Source organism: Etheostoma cragini, chromosome 2 (assembly GCF_013103735.1).
Source record: "Etheostoma cragini isolate CJK2018 chromosome 2, CSU_Ecrag_1.0, whole genome shotgun sequence".
Taxonomy (NCBI): domain Eukaryota; kingdom Metazoa; phylum Chordata; class Actinopteri; order Perciformes; family Percidae; genus Etheostoma; species Etheostoma cragini.
Window position 1 is genome coordinate 21,213,978 of NC_048408.1, and position 21,985 is coordinate 21,235,962.

Here is a 21,985-nt window from a genome sequence, read left to right on the forward strand (position 1 = left end):
TTCTTCCGTTTCCGTTTCGCATGATGTTTTATTGTCGCCCTTCTTCCCGTTGAGCTAGCCAGTCGGTTTCAGTCAACCGCTACACCTGCAGACCGTTACTGAAATTTATCCTCCAACAAGTACTCACAACATGGATGATTTTGACATGCTGAACGCGCCCGCGGCTGGAAACGGTGTAGGCTCGGAAGAAGACCCCGCTGCTGCGTTCTTGGCCCAGCAGGAAAGCGAAATTGCGGGGATTGAAAACGACGAAGGCTTCAGCATCCTGGACAGCGGAGAGGTCCCTTCGTCGCTTGTAGACTCCTCCAACGGTGACTGACTGACTTGTGGTCAAGTAGAGGCAGTTTCCTTCCCAACGTTAACATTGTCTCTCTTGTTAACGTTAGCTTTTATCGTAGGGTGTTGTGTCAAACTTAAACTTCCGTCAAATCCTTATTTCGTTCTTAATGGACACTGACGTTGATGCTCTTTTGGTCAGATTGCTAATATTAGCTTAGCTAGCCAAGTGGGTTTAGCTGGCATTAACGTTAAAGTGACAGTCAACGCAATGAAACATTGACAAATAAGCACGAAAACGGAAAACCTTTTATTTAATTTTTTTGTTTTTATTTGTTTGTTATGTAAATGAAGCGGTCTGATGGTATCCGCTCTAACGTTCTTGGCTGTGTCGGCCCGTGTCATTCATTGCTTCATATTGAGCTTTAACGTTATCGTTACTTGCTGGCAGCGCGTATTTATCAGCCAAACCCAACCAAAAGAGGACATTCATGTAGCTAAACGACCTTTGGCCATGACTGCTTCGTTTCCTTGAAGCTGTAGCTTCGTTTTGGTTTAGCAATTGTAGTCGGTCAGAAGTGCTGACATATCATATTATAAAATATGTGTTTATGCAAATCTTGAGGATTGAGCAATAGTAAAAGATTCCCAGTTAGCCAAGGTCTAAAGTGTTTTTGTTGTTTTCTTCCTAAACCTAATGAATCGTATTTGGTTGTACTTGTCTGCTTGAATTCTAACCGGATTTTTCCTTGTATCTTTGCAGATGGGGCTGTCAATGGAGAGCTTCATGTGGTAATACGTTTTCACATTGTTTTTGTTCTTAACGATTTTGCTCTTAAATTGTCCAACTGCCAATTCTGTCATCGTGTTTGTTTCTCTGTATTTTGCGTGTAGTAGGTCTGTATCGCACGGATTTTCCGGTTCACAACGTCCCAATTCGTTTCAATTTCTGATTTGATTTCAAATCTATTTGATCAGGGGTATTTCCGTTACATTATTACATTTGCTGGGATATTAAAGAGATTCTCAGAATGACTGCTGTAAACCGTACAAGAAACCCACTAACCTTGTACATATTTACATTAAGAATTGACTCTAAACCAGCAGTCACATTGATGTATTTGTTATTTAACATATACATATACAGCAGTCAATGCAGTAAAGTGAGAACTCTAGTCTACAAACTCCACAGTCAGTGAAAGTGATCAGAAATAAAATTGTACAAGCACTTTCTGTAGTGGAGAGGGCGTGGTGCCGAGACCTGTTATGTGGACTTGCGCTATTACCTTTAGTTTACTTTTTGGGCGGCTCTCTCTGACGACTTAAGTGACGTTGGTGCGTTATATTTCACATCTACATACAAGTTTGGGATTGCCACTTTGGTTTGTTTCAGATTGGACATTTTTTGCAGATTGGGTATCTGGGTAAGGCCCTGTTAAAGGGTTTTGGAGATTTGTGGTACTTGCACAGTATTTAGCCTCAATTTATGCCCATCTTACATATGGCTTTTGTCCGGCTCTTCTCAATCGTCACAGTTTTTCAAGCTGAAATGTAGATTGGGGCCTGTCTGTGTTTTTAATGGGTTTGAATGATACCACAACTGTCAAAGAATAATTCTGGTTAATTACAACATCGTTTTTTTTTTCATTTTGGTTGTCACATCTATAAGTTATGATAACATTATACTCACCAAAGTAGTTGCTTGGAGTTGGAGGTAAAACGAAACGGTAGACCACCTGAAATGCTGGTAATAAATGCTCATTGCACAGAAAGAAAGGTGTGCCGCTCAACTACATCAAGTGCGCTAGGCTGAAGTTGAACCAGGGAGTTGGCCTGTAAATTGTAATGGGTGTTTACATTGGGTACATTACATTGGATCGTCTGCGATTTTTAATTCTTAGAAAGTTTGGTTAACCTGGTTCTAAACCTGTCTGACTGTTTAAACGCAAAGTTGCCTAATGTCGACAAAATTGTGCATCTTTTTCATTGTATAAAATATAAATAAAGACAGTTGTAGTACTGTATTTAAGTGGTGGTGTTAAAAATTCTTACTTCCTTTTTAGTGCTAGTAGTGTGATTTCAGTGCTGACCTCAGAGGTTTGAATATCTGGCTGATAGATTCGCTCCAACTTCCTTTTCCTGTGCATTCATTGCAACATCGCTGCCTTTTGCACTGTCAGGAATTCTATCTGGCAGCGATAGAAACTCGTAGTGGGCCAAATGTGGTTGTAATAAAGCTTTTTCAAACCGTATACAGCTACCTAATAAGAACAACCATACTCTATGCATATTGGAATCAGGCCAAGAACAGTCAGATGATAGTTGGAAAGATGAATAATAAAGGATTAGAATGTTCCTTCACCGTATCTCCGTATATTACATTGATGACATGGTTTTCTATGAAGTCATTTAATTATCTCATAACAGGAAAGCAATGGTCCATCTGACGCCTATGCAGCAATTTCCAGTGCAGACCGGCTGCAGGCTGAACCTGAAAGCCTACGCAAGTGGAGGGAGGAGCAAGGCGAGCGGCTGGAGTTGCTAGGTAAGCACTAGTCTAAAAACTTGACGTTGCACTTCCGGGAATGCTCCGCTGGCATGAAATTCTGCCGGATGCATGTATTTCCTGTTTCCTTCCCCTTTCTTAATGTTGGAATTTTAAATTTGGTGGATCAGTGAGGACTATTGTTGACTGCTCCTCAGATCTCTGCAGGGTAATTTCAGACAGCTAGCTAGACTATCTGTCCAATCTGTTTTCTCTCGCACAACTATTTAAGAGCTGCTCTGTGCGAGGCTTAGCGCCGCCCATGGCCAATCTGACTGGTTCAAGAAATGCCATTAATCCAGAGCTCGTTTTCCTCCCATCCCCGAATGCTATGCAGAGTAGCCAGACCCTCCTTCATTGCACTTCGGAGGAGGGTCTGGCAAAGCGAGAGTAGGTAAGCACAGACCAGAGTCTTTTAATATGGAACAGGACAGACCACTGCTGCCTGAGAAACAAAGGTTGATATGATGATATCTACACCAAGTGCTGTAGATTCACACCTAGCATTTCCTTTATCGTAGAAAATGGGGTTGTGTGTTAAATGTGCCCTACTCTGTCGTTCATATCATTCTTCACTTCTTTGTCGCTTCTCTCCACGATAATCTCCCTACTCAGATGAAAACTCTCGCAAGCAAGAGTCAGAGTGGAAGGAGAAAGCCAAGGTGGAGCTGGAAGAGTGGCATGCCAGGCAGAACGAGCAGCTGGAGAAAACCAAAACCAACAACAGGTACTGGCTTCATAGAGGGGGAGAAACGGGAGACAAGGAACAATGAGGGAGGCCTCATCATGAATAAGAACCATTTTCATTTTTGTCTGGACCAAAACGCCAAGACGATGATGATGATAATGATGATATGGAGAAGGTTTGAATGTTTAATATTAGCAGCAGTCTTGGTTTTAGCCACAGGGGAGCATATAACCGAATACTGAGGTTTGCCTCAGTGTGTAGGATCTCCAACAGGAAAAGAAATAGCTTCACCGTAGCAAGGCTCCAGAAAGGCAATGTGCTGCTGTCCCAGCACATCAATGTTTCCAACCCTCCACAGTGCTGCACGCTAACTTGTTGTGCGCATAGCATCGGTGCTATATAGGTTAAAGGTTTTTGTTGCACGGGCCACAGAATTGTAGCAGGAGTAAAGACGTTTCAAGTAAATCCACTATAGTTTGAGACTATTCAAGTTGTTTGTCAGAGTTGAAAAATCCATTTTCTATGAACTTTAAAATGAATATAGAACTGAATAAAATGCAGACATTGTTTCAAATATAATTATTTCATGTTATTTAATCATGGTCACGGGAAGTAGGGTTGCTGAGGGGATTGCGGCACCTCCTAAAACCAGGTATGCTGAAAGCCGTCAATGGATAAACAAAAAGATTTAAAATTGATGGTCAGTTCAAAGTTATGAGACTGAGTTAACTCCCTTCACTTTAACACACTGTACACACTTACTGCACTGCTACATGCACAGCTGTAACCTTACTGCAAACACACAACTCACTGCAACTCACTGTCACACACACTCTCGCTCTTGCTCTTGCTCTTGCTCTTGCTCTTGCTCTTGCTCTTGCTCTTGCTCTCGCTCTCTCTCTCTCTCAAAATGTATAGACATAACTTAGACGCAGATGCAACATTTATGTTGCACTGTACAGCCCTGCTTCAGATAGCAGATTATTTGTTCACACATATAATAATGCAAAGTCAAGTTTTTCTTTTTAGGTGGGCAACCTGAGATGTTACAGTAGATGAGCCAAGAACATGATGCGCTCTCTCTCTCTCTCTCTCTCTCTCTCTCTCTCTCTCTCTCTCTCTCTCTCTCTCTCTCTCTCTCTCTCTCTCTCTCTCTCTCTCTCTCTCTCTCTCTCTCTCTCTCTCTCTCTCTCTCTCTCTCTGCAACAAATACTTCTGTGTGGTGGTGTGTCTCTTCATATACATACAGGTTCAGTTATGTTGTTTCCCAGCACAGCACTGTTTACTCAATAATATTTTTTAGACCTCTGCTTAAGGTTAAGCTAACCTTAATTTAACAGCTAAAGTTAGCTCTTACTGTACAATGGATTTAGTTATTGTATTGTGTTTTTATTATTTACTTTGATTAACTTTACCTGATCACAACTACAGAGTGTGAGAGGCTCCCTGCTTTTTTTTAAAGATACGAAGAATGATCTGATCTAAAGATTGCCTTGTGCAAAAGAAATGATCAGACAAATAAACATACAGACTGATTTAGTCATGTATCGTTTCAGAGGTGAATTGACGTTTATGTCTCAGGTTCTGCTGTGCTGTAATGCAGCCCTGCTGCCCTATTAATAATAAACTACCTGCACCCATGACTCTCTACTCATCTGGCAACCCTGTGTTTGGTGGAAAAAAGATACTGTTGATGGGTAATCTTTATCATAAGGTCTTTGTCTGGTTAAAACCAATAACTGAAAAAGGTAGAATTAGGGCTGCAACTAACCCTTATTTTCATTATTAATATTTCTTCTTTACCAAACTAATCAATTAATCACTTGGTTTATTCAATGTACACAAAAGACAGATCCATATCCCCCAATTTACAATTTATCTTTGAGCTTTCAAAAGAAGGCCCAGAAATCTTTTTTTTTTTTTTTATATATAGTAATAATAATATAGTTACAACATATCATGAGGATTCAATTAATTGACTAATCAGTTGACAAAGGGGAACCATTTGAATTTCTTTTGAAGTCACTCTCAGATCTGGATTTATTTTTGAATTTGAAGAGCCGATGCTGACTTCAAGGGGCGGACACAAACAGCTGACAGCCCCCTGGCACTGCATTTAGAAGTTTTTTTATGCTATGCCATATCCTGTTATTGTATGGTAACCTATAATACCTGTGTTTCCATCCTCTTCTCCTTTTTATCGCTGTCTCTCTTCTCTCCTGCCTTCTTGCTGCTCTGTTCGTTTGGGCGGATGTTTGTCCAGAGTGCTGGATGAAGACTTCTACAAGCAGCCCTTCTCTGAGCTCATTGGTTATGTGTATGTTGCTCCAACTAACATCCTCCCTCATCATTTCTTTTGCTTTCCCCCCCCTCCATTGTCATCTGCCAGCATCCAACCATTGACATCATCTCATTATTTACCTCCCGTTGTGTTGCCATGTTTTAGTTCAACCTTTTAGTTTTTCATTTTAAACTACTTGCATTTCAAATTGTCCCAGGCAGCGTCTAGCTTTTTCTTTTCTTTTTCAAATTTAAACTGCAGTAATGATTTTCACCACATGTCTGCATGCAATTCGTAAGTGAATGCCTATTTCAGTAAAGAGCTCTACTACACACACTCACACACAACCACGCTCATCTGTGACATCAATCTAATGAATTATTTTCATAACTGTGCCTCATCCATTTTTCACTTCCATACTGTTTAACTTCTTCATTTGAGCATGATCAGACATGACAATTACCAACAATTAACACTTGCTTATAGTAAATGTATGTGTTATTCACAGAAAGTGATTGGTTTATTAACATGCCCCCCGTCCCCCACACAAGTTTATCTACACGCATATAGATTTGTTTGAAGCAATTGTGTATTTATAATTGGACTTGGGTGTTTCTTTGGGTGGCATCGCCTAAACATTCCTTTTGTAAATCTTGAGTGGTTATAAAACCAAATAGGATTTGACGGAACAATGTGCAGAATTGTGGTTCTTGGGGCTGGTTCCTTCCTCTGAATCTCGACAAGTCACACTTCCTAAGTATTCACCATAACCCCCCATATCCCCACCCTAGCCACTGACTTGTGTAAAGGGTAGGGAAATATGCAGAATATAGGATGCAAAGTAACACTAAAGCACTTCCCGCTTCGGTCCCCCTACAGGTTGGAAGCGGAATTTGTTCACGCCTGTCGTAGTGTCTCATTTAAGCTACAGGTCCGCTACACGATCTGTCAAACTTGCATAATTTAATGGACAATTCCGCTTCCAACCTGTAGGGGGGCCAAAACCGGAAAAGTGCTTTTATGCTGCATTCCAGGCAACCCGTAACTCGTGTTTTCAAAACCTTCTACCCGTGAAAGTGTCCTGGAACGGCAGTCAAACCCATAACTTACTACTCATGAACTCGTACCAGATCGTTCTAGTACTCCCAATTACAGTTTTGACGTCACACACACACAAACAACAATTGCGAACCCTGTTGATTGAGAAATGGAAATAAATAGGCAACGTAAAGCATTGTGCATTCCGCACATTGTAATCAAAACAACACACATATGATTTTGTACTACTAAAGGTTATGTTTATTAAATAAAGCCCGAAATATGTTGCCAACTAGAAATTTCTAGAATCCGCTAACTCTAGATAACGTCAACGGTGAGTAGCCGCTAGCTAGCTAGAAGGGTCTATGGTGGCTTTGCCTGGAGCGCTACAGAGTCGTGAGTCGTAACTTACTGGCTAAAAACTGTCAGGAACGCAGAACAAGTGTTGCTTTTATTTGAGCCATCTCCAGCATTGAGAAACTCTAGTTAATAACTTGTGTTGCTCTTTGAGGATATGTTATAATCTTTTATACAGTTTTGTTTCCATCATTTTGGTTCTTCAATCTATTTCCAGGTAACATTGAACAGTTTAAACTGTGGGTTTCTTTAACCTGCCTGACTTGTGAAATTGAGTCCAGCACTCACTATCTCTCTCACTTAATGCCGCTAAATTAAATGCCCAGCAAAGAATTGATCATATCATTGGTCATATCATGGTAACACAACTGCTTCAAACTGCTCTGTTTGTTTTAGAATATGATCTGCTCTGTAGCTACTGCTGTCCAGCACGATGACATGCTAATTTGCCCAGCTGGCTATCCAATAGGCTGAGCTGTGCAGCTTTTGGTTTTGCTACCAAATTACTTGGGAGTGCCCTTAAGACTGCATTTTGGTGTACACTTTTTTTAAATTCTTTTTATTAAATGTATTATTTATCAGCTTTGGTTTTTAAGGTTGAGGAGAGACCAAACTTATGGCAGTGTTTGACTTGTCCTTAGTTATTATTAAAATAGTGTTTTTTAGAGTTGAAATCTAGTGTTTTGTGAAAGTGGTTCAAATTTCTGGTAAAAATCTTTACTTTCATTAAGTTGGTCGTTGAGCTGTTTTCCTTTTTTAAATTGGCCTTACATTTCCAATGTTTATGTAAGTTAATAATAATGTACAGATGGTCATATCTAATATGGCCCTGGTTAAAATGCATTTCTCTCATGAATAGGGAAAGGGGGTTTTCACCAGGTATTTCAATAGTGTTTTTCATTTTATTTTATGTGTACACCTCAATGCAGTTAATGCAGCGGATTATTTTAAATGTGGGATTGAGCCCCAGCAGTGTTGGTGTAGAATGACAACAAATTACACCGCTTCCTCCTCCTTCATATTGTTGGTGTGAGACTAAGGGGGACTCCAGAGGCGTCATTTATATTATGTAAGAACAGATGGAGTTGCATGATGTGGTTAACACTTCCCACACAAATGTTGGGAATAAAACATTTTAAAACAAAATGTGACAAGAGAATGAATGCATCTCCACACAATGTCTGAACAATACCTATTAAGATTTGGACAGTGGGAGCTGACATTTTCATCAAATGAATGTTGTATCTTGTGATAAGACGAGATCCAATTGCTTGTAAAATGTTATCGATCAAGATGTTAGTGAGATGATGGGCTCGTGTTTTGTCCCTACTTAGAAAATAATTGAAAGTTTTATAAATGACCCCAGGCCATTATCTTTGTGTAACCGACAGATATTTAAAGTAAAATATGTTCCTTTTCACTCACCAAACCAAAGGCTGCACACTAATCATTTGACACTTTGACAAAAAAAAATACGATATTTAAAAAAAAAAATGCTTTTGCATGCTGGCTTTCAACATCTGCACTATGCTCATTTTTGTTGTCTTTCATTTCATCCCTTCTCTCTTCTAAATTCTGACTTGTGAAACTGTTTCTCCTTGTTTTCTTTTCCTATGCACCTTAAAGCACACACATTAACCATCCTTGCTACCGCCTAGACCAGTTAAGTAAAATTATGAAACCCCAGAACCTCCAAATACTTTCTATTTTTGACAAGGGGTAGATGCAGTTCTGTGTGTTTGTGTGTTAGATAATTATACGTTACACAGATACCCAGTTTACTATCCCAATAGTTAGTTCCACTGCCTAGATAGAAGTTTGTTATAATGTCCCTTATGTGATGTGGTTCCTCTAGTCCCTTTTTTGTGTATTTGTAGTTGGTTGTGACGGTGAATGTTCATTGGCTTCTCATCCCCATTTTGCTTTGTGTACTGTGTTTTAGTTAGTAGCTTAGTTTGTGCTTGCAGGGTGGGTGGGGAATAGAAAGAAAAGTATTACGGCAGTGGAATTATTACTGTTTATGGGTGGGGTGTGATGAGGGCTTACATTTGTTTAGCCATAATCTATGGCTTGCATTTGCAAGTTTTGTCTTTTCTTTTAATTTTGTGTTATGTGGTAAGCCCTGTGGTGTAAATATGGTTTAAATACACCAAAGCCGTCCCCAACAAAACGGTAATTGATCTGCTCGATAATTATGACACAAGTAATCAAAGTAAACGCATTATTTTCCACACCTCCAAATAGCCTGCTTTTCAGCCGCAGTGCAATGCATGGCTAAGGCCCAGCAGTGCTTCCGGTTCTTTTTGGCTTGGTTAAAAGAGACAGAGAAAACACAACTTGCCATTATTGTTCCTTTTTTAATCAAGGACAAGTATACAGATGAGCTCATCATCCCTATACTTAGTTCTTGCTTAGGAAAGAGAACATTGTAAGTATACGACAGGGCAAGTTAAAGTGTGGTCAAAGTCCCCTCCCCCGGTTCTGTAAAGAACTGCATTTTTAACCAACCAAAGATGCTTATCAGACCTTACAATTAATTTAATAATCAGAATTATTAAATAGCTTTGGTTTGTTTTTGTCTTTTGGATTTATCATCAGTGTTTTATATTGTATGTACCTCCCTTTACTGTTATGGAGAATCAAAAATACAGCTGACTGTACTGTAATGTGTAAGCAGAGTTGGGGGCATGCCACGGGTAATGAAATTGTTGTAGCTTGTTTCCCTTTTGGGGGCCTAAACACAGATGAATGTCTATTTCTGTGTGCTGATTGGACTGTTCTGCCCTGAGGTAGACTCTGCTGAACCATCAAAGTACCACCGAGCCATAAAAAGAGACTAGAAAGAATTATGCTCAATAGATTTGAGCAGTATTCTTGCTGAGTATTCCTGATGTCAGACTTAAATTGTAAAGGTAATTTAATATATCTGACAAATGAATCATCAGAGGCACAACCATGTTTTCCACCCAGACTTGTGTGCGTTGATGATCAGCAGCAGAGGACTTCCTTGGAGCTGCACGTGCATTTTGGTGTAGCTTACTTCTTCCTCCACTGATTTTCTGTTCCCTGCCCTTTCCTTCTCCTCTTCCCTGTTGCGTGTAGGGCGGCTGAGGAGGCCATGATTTCGGATCTGGATGAGAACGACCCCGGCACAGAGTGGGAGCGGGTGGCCCGGCTCTGCGACTTTAACCCCAAGTCCAGCAAGCAAGCCAAAGACGTGTCTCGCATGCGCTCCGTCCTCATCTCCCTGAAGCAGTCCCCGCTGGTCCGCTAAGTAGCCAAGGCTGCTCAGGGCATCATTCCATGTCATCCTCTATCACCACACACCAACCAACCCAACCACCACAATCTCTATTCTAAAGACGGGGCTTACATCCCTTCTGCATATCTGTTTGCCGTGCACAATCCCCCACCCCCACCCCCACCCCCATGGAAGGATATAGCCAGTGGTCCTGACCTCGTCTATCTCCCACCTGGCAGGTCTGTAGAGATTACAGCCTTAAAGCACCAGCTCACCATTTCTTGCCCCCCCCCTCAAAGATTTTCACCTGTGTGCATATCTTCCACAGTTCAATCAACACATTGTTATTCATCTTCCTCACTGTTTAACGCACTAAGATCAAGGCCTGTTAGATCAACACCAGGTCTGTGGTCTTGTAAGGGTGGTGAGTTGGGACACTAAAAGGGAAGGGCTGATGTTTGTTTGGGCCTCCAGCTACACTACAACCTGCTTCACACAACCCCCAAACAATATTATTCCCATGATGCTGTACTCCTAACTCTGACCTAGCAGGGTTGATTAGTGTTAAATGGTTTTATTCACCTTTTTGTTTCCCATCCCTACAAAAAAGTATCTTCACAGTTTTTCTTTTTGTTTTTTTATGGACCAAACTCTAAGGCAAAACTCCAAATTCAGTGTGTGTACTTTTGAACTGTGTGTGTGTGTGTGTGTGTGAGTAGAGCCTGTATGTGGCATATTGTGTTAAATATTCCAACCTATGCATTTCCTTTCAAAAGCCTCTCCCCTCTCCCGTCAGGAACTATACAAAGTGTGTGTAAACCTCAACAGTTTGTGTGTATGTACTCTATGCGTGTACCTATGTACATATACAGAAGGCAATATATATACAGTATATAAAATGTCACTGAAATTACAAAGTTGTGGTTTTGAAGAGAGAACTAGATGTTAGCCAGCTGTTGCTTTACATACGTGTTCATTGTCCATTTGATTTCAATATCAGTAAAAAGTGATTAAAAGCGCTCTTCCTGTCATTCTTCAACTGGATATTTAATTTTCAAGTGTGAGGCCTTTAAGAGAGTAACTGATGGGACCACAGAGTGTTGGCTGTTGCCAACAGGAACAGTTCCAATAAGTGACCAGTGTTGTGTCTAACCATGTAACGCGCCACTTCTTAGACATGTACTAAACAGACCAACCACAACCAGGTGGACCAGACCCCATATTAGTGATAAAGTAGTATTACGTAACAACACAACAAAGCTTTCAAAGCTCTATTGTCAGGAGAACAGGCACTTTTCAACACAAGATGCACATAACCAATGCTAGAGCAATATTACACATTTATTTAACTATTGATATTATGATGCATATTCATTTTATTCCTACTTATTTTATATTCATAAGGAATGTTTTGCAAGTGAGAAACCGTGTGTGTGTTGGAGTTAAAATGTCCGTCAAGCCGAGAGGTCATCTCTGGTTTTATTTTTGGCACGCTACCTCAGTCAAGTCTCCAAGCTAACATTCCCACAGAAACGACTAATTCAATTAGTTCATAAACACGTCACTGTGGATAATGAAACAGTAATATTGTGCGTAATCACATGCATGGAAACATCAGGCATTATACATAACAACCCCTATGAACAAGACGAATGAATTTTTAAAGTACTACTGCTTTACTCGTTATGGAGTACTACTCCTTAGATAACAGTTGTAGCAGAGAATGTCTATAGGGAGTGCAACAGGCTCTCCGTGGACATTACTACATTATCAGGACATGCAGTCTGATAGTGTTGTATCTGTTCCTGTTTTTCATTTAATCCACACACTCTCTGTATATCTTTATCTGTATTTATATGTTTCGATAACAAGTACTTAATTTTTCCATATTATTCATGGTCACTGGTGAATATAACTTATATTATGGTTACCTACTTTTGCTTTATAACTTTAATTACATATTCAATTTAATTTTAAAGTCACTTACTTACACTGCAATATTGTTTTTTGTACTATGGCAACCGCACTTTACTTTACAAAACCTTTATTTGACGCCACTTTACTTCAGTCTACCTTCTGCTCATTGTCTACTGTCCGCTTGTTCTTTTTGTGTGCTTACTTGTTTGTTTGTTTTTTTTGCTGTTTTTGTTGAGAATGCTACTGTAACTAAGGAATTTCCCCGCTGTGGGATGAAGAAAGTATCTTATCTTATCTTATACAGTCAATGTTTTCTACTGCTGTTTTCTGCATTCAGTAGACCACCACCAATGTTTTTGCCTAGCTGTTATTCTTTTGGTTGTTATACATTTTCATTATTCATGTTTACACATGAATAATGAAAATAAAAATATAAATAAAAATATTTTAGCTGCTTAATCATGATTGCATGATTGCTAAAATATTTTTAGTCATCCACTCAGTCTTCTATTCCAATATAATGCATACGTTCTGCTGTTATTTTTAAAGGAGATCCGGCTTTTACGTTGAACTACAGCGCGAAGGTCCGCCCCATGATCCGCCCACATCCGGGATGTGCATCATATTTATGGTTCCGGTCGGCTTTCACATTCCACCTAAACGCTTCCGCAGTTCTTCCCCTTCGTCCAGTTCCCGCTAAATAACTACTTTCACTGGTTTTTTCACGTTTCCTTTTTCTGTGCCCAAAATGCCTTTAGAGTTCGAGCTGTGTCCCGGTAGAATGATCGGGGGAAATCACCCGTGCTTCATCATTGCTGAAATCGGACAAAATCATCAAGGAGACCTCGGAGTTGCTAAGCAAATGATCAAAATGGCAAAGGTAATGTTAGCTAATACAATTGACAGGCACCGCTTTAATATGTAATGTGAATATGTAGCCTATTCTTTTCTGTTGTTATCTTAAACAGCCAGGACACACCACAGGAACTAACGTAGGCAACTTAGAACTCTATAAAAATGGGACAATTTAATATCTTGGTCGCCACACCATCCTCGTCTGAATCATATCTTTGAATAGAATATAAACTTAGCTAGTGCGTGTTTGAAGACTAATTTTTGGACCATGCACGTGGCTCCGAAGTATTTTGTAGAAAGGATGTATCCATGTTATTAATATAACGTATAATTAGTATAATTAACGTTACCTGATTTGAGTATGGAGTGTGACTTGTCTATTCACTACTGGCACTTACAGTCATACTATCTATATACCATGGAGCTGTTACGTTACTGCAGCTGCTGCACTTGCATGTTTTATTTAAAATAACTGGTCATTTTAAACCACAGTACATGTATTTGTTATTAACTTTCCCCTTTATATGTGGATTGGTGTGTTTGGTTTTTTTTATACATGTTAAGCTCACCCAGTGAAAACTCTTTGTTACACTATAAATTCATTAAAACACAATTGAAATAATGCGTTACAAGTGTAGGAATTCAACACTTTCCCATCTAATTAGTACCAAATTACACACTCCTCTCCAGAAAACCTTCCTGTGAATTTAAAGTTCAGCTTAATCCGTTTCTTTCTTCAGTAGGACCCCTGAAACGAATTATTCCTATTCAGTATGTTCTTTTTATGCTATTAATTATATCCACCTTTACAGGAATGTGGTGCTGATTGTGCCAAATTCCAGAAGAGTGAATTACAGTACAAATTCAACAAGAAAGCCTTGGAGCGCCCCTACGAGACAAAACACTCCTGGGGGAAAACTTACGGTGAACACAAGCGCCACCTGGAGTTCAGCCATGAGCAGTACAGGGAACTGCAGAAATATGCCGAGGAGGTGGGGATCTTCTTCACTGCTTCCGGGATGGATGAGGTAAGAAAGAGATGTTTGGATTAAGGCTTTAAGACGTTTTAATCAGGTTTAAGTTTAACCATTACTTGTTCTGTCTTTAGATGGCAGTGGAGTTCCTCCATGAGCTCAATGTGCCTTTCTTTAAAGTGGGCTCTGGAGACACCAATAACTTCCCCTATCTGGAAAAGACTGCCAAGAAAGGTCAGAGTGGGCTGTCACATCTGGGGAAATGTTTCAATCTCCAGATATATTTCATTTGATTCAATTCAAATAACTTTAATTGTTCCGGAGGGGCAATTTAAAGTCACAGAGAGTAACACAAAAGAAGACGATCTATGTTGAATAAACAAGCGATTAAAGTCAGTTTAATATCGTGTGCATTGGAATGTCATCTATGCGTTTCAGAACTATTAAATATAAACAAATATAATAGTCTGTATAATCAATATAAATGGAGGAAATGCACAGATGACATGTCTCAGTAGTGAGTTAAAAAGTGGGGGAAAATAAGAAATGACATAAGCTTGAATGTTGATTTGTTGGAACTCCTTAAGAGTAAAGATTTTGCCTTCTGCCCATGTTGGGCATAATGTTTACCAGCTGTTGCACTCTGCTCTGTGTCAGGGCGTCCTATGGTGGTGTCCAGTGGGATGCAGAGCATGGAAACGATGCGTCAGGTCTACAAGATAGTGAAGAAGCACAACCCAAACTTTGCCATTCTGCAGTGCACCAGCGCCTATCCTCTGGAAGCTGAAGACGTCAACCTCAAAGTGCTGATGGTAAGAAGAACGGAACAGAATAAGGTGTTACTCCTATATTAAAAAGTTTGGTACAAAACAAGATGTGTTTGGAAGATTTCTCAACAAAGCTGAGTTGCCAAATTGTCACTCAATTTGTAACAAAACAACCAAAGTTTCTGTCTATCTTCCCAGATATTAGACACATTAGATTCCATTCAAGCACCTCTCTCTATACATATAACCGATCTAAGGATGAGGACATAAAAGCTCATCTTCTTCTCCTTCTTAAGGCTTTTACCCTAACATCCATAATTTAATCACGCCATACTTGTGTTTTATACTCTCTCGTTTGCGGGAGTGTGTGTACGTGCGTCTGGGTACTAGTGCTGTCAAACGATTTAAAATATTTAATCGCATTAATGTCATAGTCAACTTGCAATTAATCGCACATTTTATCTATTCTAAATGTGCCTTGGTTTCTTTTTGTCCCATTATTTTTGTCTTTTTTTTTTTTCCCCCTCATTTTAATGCTCTTATCAACATGGATTAGTGGATCGGCTCGCTTTGTGCAAATGTTTTTTTTTGTCGGAAACAACATTGGCACGACTTTGAGCAAATAATCTCTCACACAATGTAACACTGTCAATCAATAAAAGGGTGAAAAACAATACTTTGACAAGGGGGCGACTGGGCACCAGCTGTGTGCTTGGCCATCATGGGCTATTTCAGACTGGACCGTGCTGCGATGATGGCTCAGTTCCCAACGACAAAACGCACAACTTTAGTCTTGTCAATGGAACCATTTGGCAACTTTTAAAAAGTAAACTTTCCATTCAGAATCTTATTGGCTTCCATTTCTTTGTCTCACGCCTGCCATCCACTCAAAACGTACCGTTACTACTCTTTGGCCGGCTCGCAAGTGTGTGCAGCGTGCCTGTTGTTTTGTTTCCCGTCTAGCTAGAGCCGGTGTGGTGTTGTAGTTTAGTTAAAGTATGTTGTAGTTAGTTCTAATGTTACTAGTTGTTGCAACAGCATGTGAGGGGGAAAAAAAACCTGTTAATCTTTCAATAAAAAATTGACGCTGTTTAAATGGGTTTGCGCTAACGCCGTTAATAACACGCTTAACTGACAGCACTAATATTTACATGTACTGCCACTATGTATATATTCTGTTTGGTTTTTTTAAGATTACCATAAACAAACAAGATATAACTTTAATGTTTTAACTATTGAGCTTAAGAGGTGCTGGTAGGCAGATTTTGTTATTTTTGGGGAGAGCCATGTTTACTTCTGTTTTCAGTCTCTAATGCTTAGCTTAGTCTGGCTGCTGGCGGTTTAATGATTTTACCTTAATAGTTATGTAAATAAACAACATGGTATGCCTATCAAAAAACACTTTCCCTAGTGTCTCACCAAAGTAATAGTTTCACATTTCGGGAGCAGGTAGATTGTTTTACTGTTGGACAGAACAAGGCTAGCTGTATCCCTATTTCCAGTCTTTATGCTAAGCTAAGCTAACTGTCAGCTAGCTTTTGACTGTGGCATCCATCTTCTCAGGAAGAGATAGAGTAAGAGAGAGAGAGAGTAACACTCTCCTGCTTGTCAACTACAGGAATACCAGAAAGAATTTCCAGATATTCCCATTGGGTATTCCGGCCACGAGTCTGGGATCAATATTTCAATTGCGGCTGTAGCTCTGGGGGCAAAGGTCATCGAGCGCCATGTAACCTTGGACAAGAAGTTGAAAGGAAATGACCACGAAGCCTCGCTGATGCCCGATGAGCTGGCCGAGCTTGTCCGTTCCATCCGATTGGTGGAGAGGGCATTGGGGGATGGCGTCAAAAGGATGTTACCTTGTGAGAAGCCGTGTCATGATAAGGTGAGAAAGAAATCCTCCCTCTTTTATGAAGTAAAGTGGCATTTTCACTGAAACATAAGTCTCACATTGCCAGACCTTCCCCCACAGCGTTGTGAAGGAGGGTCTGGCAAGGCAAAACATCATTCCAGAATGAGAAGAAAACGTTTATTGGCATTTCTTTAAACCAACCACAATTGTCCTGGGCGGTGCTAAGCGCTGTACGGGACAACGGATTAACCCTGCAGAGATCTGAGAAAAGGTTAACCATAGTCAGCATGAATCCTCCGGAGTTTAAAATGCAAACACACAGAAAGCCCAAAGCATCAAAAAACCCAGCAACGGTGTAATCCAGTAGGGCTGCACAATATGAGGAAAATATCTAGTTGTGATTACTTTGACTGATATTGTGTTTAGGATAGAATTTGTAGGCCGGGACGTCTCTGCAGCACCATGATACTTCCTTCAGAATGGTTTGACACACATTTTGCCTTTAAGCAATTATTGCACCCCTCTGCGATTTGGATATTACGCTAGTCCATATTGCGATTTCGATAAAGTTGTGATTCATTTTGCAGCCCTACAATCCAGGAAGTGGAACGTCGTGGATATAGACTAAGGAAACATTAGAGTTATTACTTTTCGTCACCCCTTTCTTTTTTCTCTTTTCTTTCAGCTGGGTAAGTCCTTGGTGGCCAAAGTGAAGATCCCCAAAGGGACCGTCCTGACTCAGGACATGTTGACCGTGAAGGTGGCCGAGCCCATGGGGGTCCCGGCCGAGGACATCTTCCAGCTGGTCGGTAAGACCGTGACGGAGGACGTGGAGGAGGACGAAAGCATCTTGCCAGAGGTGGTGGATACGTACTGCAAGAAGAAGAAGAAGTTCTGAGGTTGGCAGACAGTTTTGAAATTGGTAGAAAAGGCACTTAATTTGAGAGGAAATGTAATCAATTCCTCTGGGGATAATTCAAAAGGAGCTTGTGGGATGGTGTGTGGTGCTGCTGGGATTTCTGACATGGAAGTCATGGGTGTTCGCTCGCATAATTGATATATGAATATATCGTAGCTGATGTTCACACAGATATCGTTTTGCCAAAGGATTTCTAATTTTATAAAATCTGCCTTAGAATCAGAAAGGGTTATATTGTCAAGTGTTTTTTGTTTTTTTAACACATACAAGGAATTTGTATTGTGTTGTTGGTGCACGGAACTCATGCTCTACATGGAATATTGAACAACATAAGTATAGGTATGAACAACATAAGTATATGTACACAATATGCATTAAATATTGATAAAAAAAACAACTAATACACTAACCTTTTGGCAAAGAGACTCCTTGATAAACCCACCATTATCTTACAAGAGGCTCAGTAGTAGTTTCAGCTCTGTGGTCAGTACTTGTGCAGGGCTTTCTGAGGTGACACAAAAGCCAGTTGTCACTGTTAACTAAACATACTTTGCACTATAGTTTTTAGCACGCACTGTTGAGATTAAATTTGTATTGTACACAAGAAGCTGCTAATACTCCTGTCATCAATCAACGTGAGATCACAGAGCCCATTTGTCCAAGGGTCATTGTATTCTACTTGTACTTGCTCAGTAATTTAAGTTCTTGAGAAGCGACATTAAGACTACTGGAGCAAGATGCTTTTCCAAACCAAAAGAAAAAATACGCATTATAATGTTCACTCTCCCATTAACCTTGTTTTGGTCCTGAACCCAACTCCTTCTGTTTTTGTTCTGGCGCCAACAACGTCCTCCAACCACAATTGCAAGATAACGGATGTTAACATGTCAAAATCTGTTGATACTCTTTTGATGATGTTCTGAAAAAGATGAAGCCGCCCAATAAAAAAACAATCCTAATTCCCTCTTTGATCATGTCTTTTCATTGCTTTGATGCTCAGGTCAACTCACTCTGTGAATGCGACATGGTGTACTCTCATGTCTCACAGTAGGTTTGTTATCTATAGATGTGTTGTAAATTTATGTAAAAAAATAAAAAATTCCACACTGATATTTTCTACGTTTGCATTTGCATGGTGAGTGCACATTGTTTTAGATCTTTAACTAAAGTATGTATCTTAAGTGATCTATACACACAGTGATGTAAGATAACCTCTTAATTGAAAATATTCCTAGTATACAGTATTTATGGAAGTGAATAAATAGTCATTGCATAAGCAATTTAATCCTGCTAAAATTGATAATTTCATACCTTTAGTTTGCATCAGACACTAATCCAAAACCTTTAATTCTAGTCTTGCAGGGTTTATAATTGTTAAATGGAGAACTTTTCCTTCTGGTATTCCTGTTATGTTTAGGTCTTGAATCCAAACTTCTGTGAAATCACCCCGAAAAGAAGCAAAGCTCCTGTAACGTCATTGTGGTCAATCGAACTGAAATACTTATTATTAAGCTTAAATCCATGGATACAAAGCATTTTAGCAACTTCAAGTCAGATTTTCTTATACATTTCAAAGCCTCAAAAACTATAAATCATTTTACACCACAGGCACCCTTATAAAAATGAAAGCCCTGTAATCTGATGCTCTCGATGTGGCTCAGAGTTGAGTGAGTTACTAGCTGATTTGGCGTAAACACCATCTGCAGATAAAGTCAGGCGTGTGTTATTGCAGGTGTTGATGTTGGATCATGTTTGGGTTTAGGCTGTCCTTAGACCAGACTGTTTTCACATACAACTATGTATTTAACCAACTCCCAGTTTAACAAGAATAAAATGTGCATCAGGTGAACTCTGGCCTGCGGGGTTGCACTGCTGGGAGTGATCCTGCTCCCTGTATCTGAGGATCGGAGGATTTCCCCAAGATTATGAAAAGTTGTCAGTTTCATTGTCATATGGGCTGCATGGGTTGTCTTTCCACCAGCAACTGCATCTACTGATATGATTGTCATCACAGATTAACAAGAGTTGTACTTTACAATATAAAAATGTGTCATAAGATGTGTGTTTATAAGAGGAAACAAGTGTGATTCTCTGGATGGCATCACCCTGGCCTCCAGCACCACTGTGAGGAATCTTGGAGTTATCTTTGATCATCAGGACATGTCCTTTAATTCTCACATTAAGCACATTAAAAGGATCGCCTTTTTTCACCAACGTAATATTGCAAAAATCAGGAATATCCTGTCTAAAATGATGCAGAAAAACTAGTCCATGCATTTGTTACTTCTACTTCTACTACTGCAATTCTTTATTATCAGGTTGCTTGAAAAAGTCCATAAAGACTCTTCAGCTGATCCAGAATGCTGCAGCACGTGTTCTGACAGGAACCAGGAAAAGGGATAACATCTCTCCTGTTTTAGCTTCTCTGCATTGGCTTCCTGTAAAATTCAGAATGTGATTTAAAATCCTTATTCTCACATACAAAGCTCTTCATGGTCAGACACCATCTTATCTTAAAGAGCTCATAGTACCTTACTACCCCACCAGAGCACTGTGCTCCCAGAATGCACGGTTACTTGAATGTAAATGTAAATGTGCTGTATTTATATAGCGCTTTTCCAGTCTTAACAACTGCTCAAAGCGCTTTTACATCTACAGGGAACATTCACCATTCACACACATTCATACACTGTAGCCGGGGCTGCCGTACAAGGTGCCACCTGCTCATCAGATAAACATTCACACACATTCACACTCCGATGCGCAGCACCGGGGGCAACTCGGGGTTCAGTGCCTTGCCCAAGGACACTTCGACAATGACTGCAGGGGCAGGGATCGAACCACCAACCTTCCAATTGGCAGGCAACCACTCTACCACTGAGCCACAGCCGCCCGGTTGAGGCTTGAGGTTCCTAGAGTCTCCAAAAGTAGAATGGGAGCCAGAGTGTTCAGCTATCAGGTTCCTCTCCTGTGGAACCAGGTTCCAGTTTGGGTTCAGGAGGCAGACACCGTCTCCACATTTAAGAATATGCTTAAGACTTTCCTCTTTGATAAAGCTTACAGTTAGGGCTGGCTCAGGAGAGTCCTGAACCATCCCTTATGCTGCTATAGGCCTAGACTTCCGGGGAACTTCCCATGATGCACTGCACACCTCTCTCCTCCTCCTACTCTCCATCTGTATGCGACCTCATCCCATTAATGCATGTTACTAACTCGACTTCTTCCCTTTCCCGTAGTCTTGTGCTCTCTTGCCCCTCTCTTCTCTCCTCCTATCACGACCGGCAGTGTTTCTGGCTCTGGAGCTGTGGAGTCTGGATCTGTAGTTGGAGTCAACTGCTGTCTCCATGTCCCTGCTCAACTCCCTGTACTACAATTCTCCATGTCTGTCTCTCTCTCTGTCTGTCTCTTCTCTGTCTCTGTCTGTCTTTCTCTCTCTCTCTCTCTGGTTCTCTGTCTCTGTCTGTCTCCACCCTGACCGCCTATCCTGAGCCATGGTTTTGCTCGAGGTTTCTGCCTCTTAAAAGGAAGTTTTTTTTTGCCTCTGTCGCCTAGTGCTTTCTTTTAGGAAAGAATTGTTGGGTTTAGAGTCTAGACCTGCTCTTCTAGGAAAAGCGCTGTGAGATAACGTTTGTTGTGATTTGGCCCTATATAAACAAAATTGAATTGAATTGATTATCCTGCACTGAACTTCAGTTGGATTCTCTGCCTCAGAAGAAATGTCACCATCATTTCACCAATGGGAATGGGCTCATTTATCCAAATCCAATTCTGTGTGCATAAAAAATGCCTTAAATATGTGCTCATAATATGCTCGTTTTTAGGTTCATAATTGTATTTAGCAGTTGTCCTAGAAAAGGTTTACATGGTTTCCTTTTTTTTTTTAAACATATATTTTTGGTGTCCTGCACATTGCTGCAGCTCGTCTTGTCATCCTGTGTGTTGAGCTCTCTGTTCCAGCTACTGAGTGAGGCATTTCACTTTCATTCCATCTTTGTTGGGAGTTGCACATGCACAGTAGCTGGGTAGGGACTACTACCCAGTTAGAAGCAGAGTATGAGGGCTTGCCACACTAGCAGCTAGGCGAGTATTATAACGTGTCACAAAGTGGGGCATGTTTGTCATGGAAGTAAAGCCTGGACTATAATAGAGCTGTTTGGAGCAGTTGGTGAACAGTGTTCTCTGTTGGAGATGGTAAATCCCTTTGGGGTGGACTTTGGGCTTTTTCACTTTGCAAACCTATAACATGCACAAAAAACATATAGAACACAATGAAGG

At 40.3% G+C, this 21,985-nt stretch overlaps 2 protein-coding genes across 4 annotated transcripts; both read left to right on the plus strand.

Annotated features, from left to right (window-relative positions):
* The first annotated feature begins 19 nt into the window (after nucleotides 1-19).
* clta (clathrin, light chain A) lies at nucleotides 20-11,457 on the plus strand. 3 transcript variants are annotated; one of them, XM_034891817.1, is made up of 7 exons: nucleotides 20-311; nucleotides 1,040-1,068; nucleotides 2,704-2,821; nucleotides 3,437-3,548; nucleotides 5,773-5,826; nucleotides 8,812-8,847; nucleotides 10,288-11,457. In XM_034891817.1, exons 1-7 carry the CDS (start codon nucleotides 131-133, stop codon nucleotides 10,457-10,459), a joined length of 702 nt encoding a protein of 233 aa, XP_034747708.1. In that variant the 5' UTR covers nucleotides 20-130; the 3' UTR covers nucleotides 10,460-11,457. The 3 variants fall into 3 exon arrangements, with proteins under 3 accessions (XP_034747708.1, XP_034747715.1, XP_034747724.1); XM_034891824.1 differs by lacking the exon at nucleotides 8,812-8,847; XM_034891833.1 differs by lacking the exons at nucleotides 5,773-5,826; nucleotides 8,812-8,847 and having other exon boundaries at nucleotides 21-311.
* Nucleotides 11,458-12,956: 1,499 nt separating this feature from the next.
* On the plus strand, nucleotides 12,957-18,679 carry nansa (N-acetylneuraminic acid synthase a). The gene is made up of 6 exons (XM_034891803.1): nucleotides 12,957-13,223; nucleotides 14,011-14,226; nucleotides 14,307-14,406; nucleotides 14,830-14,984; nucleotides 16,558-16,824; nucleotides 17,477-18,679. The coding sequence occupies exons 1-6, from the start codon at nucleotides 13,092-13,094 to the stop codon at nucleotides 17,687-17,689; spliced, it is 1,083 nt and encodes a 360-aa protein (XP_034747694.1). The 5' UTR covers nucleotides 12,957-13,091; the 3' UTR covers nucleotides 17,690-18,679.
* Nucleotides 18,680-21,985: the final 3,306 nt, after the last annotated feature.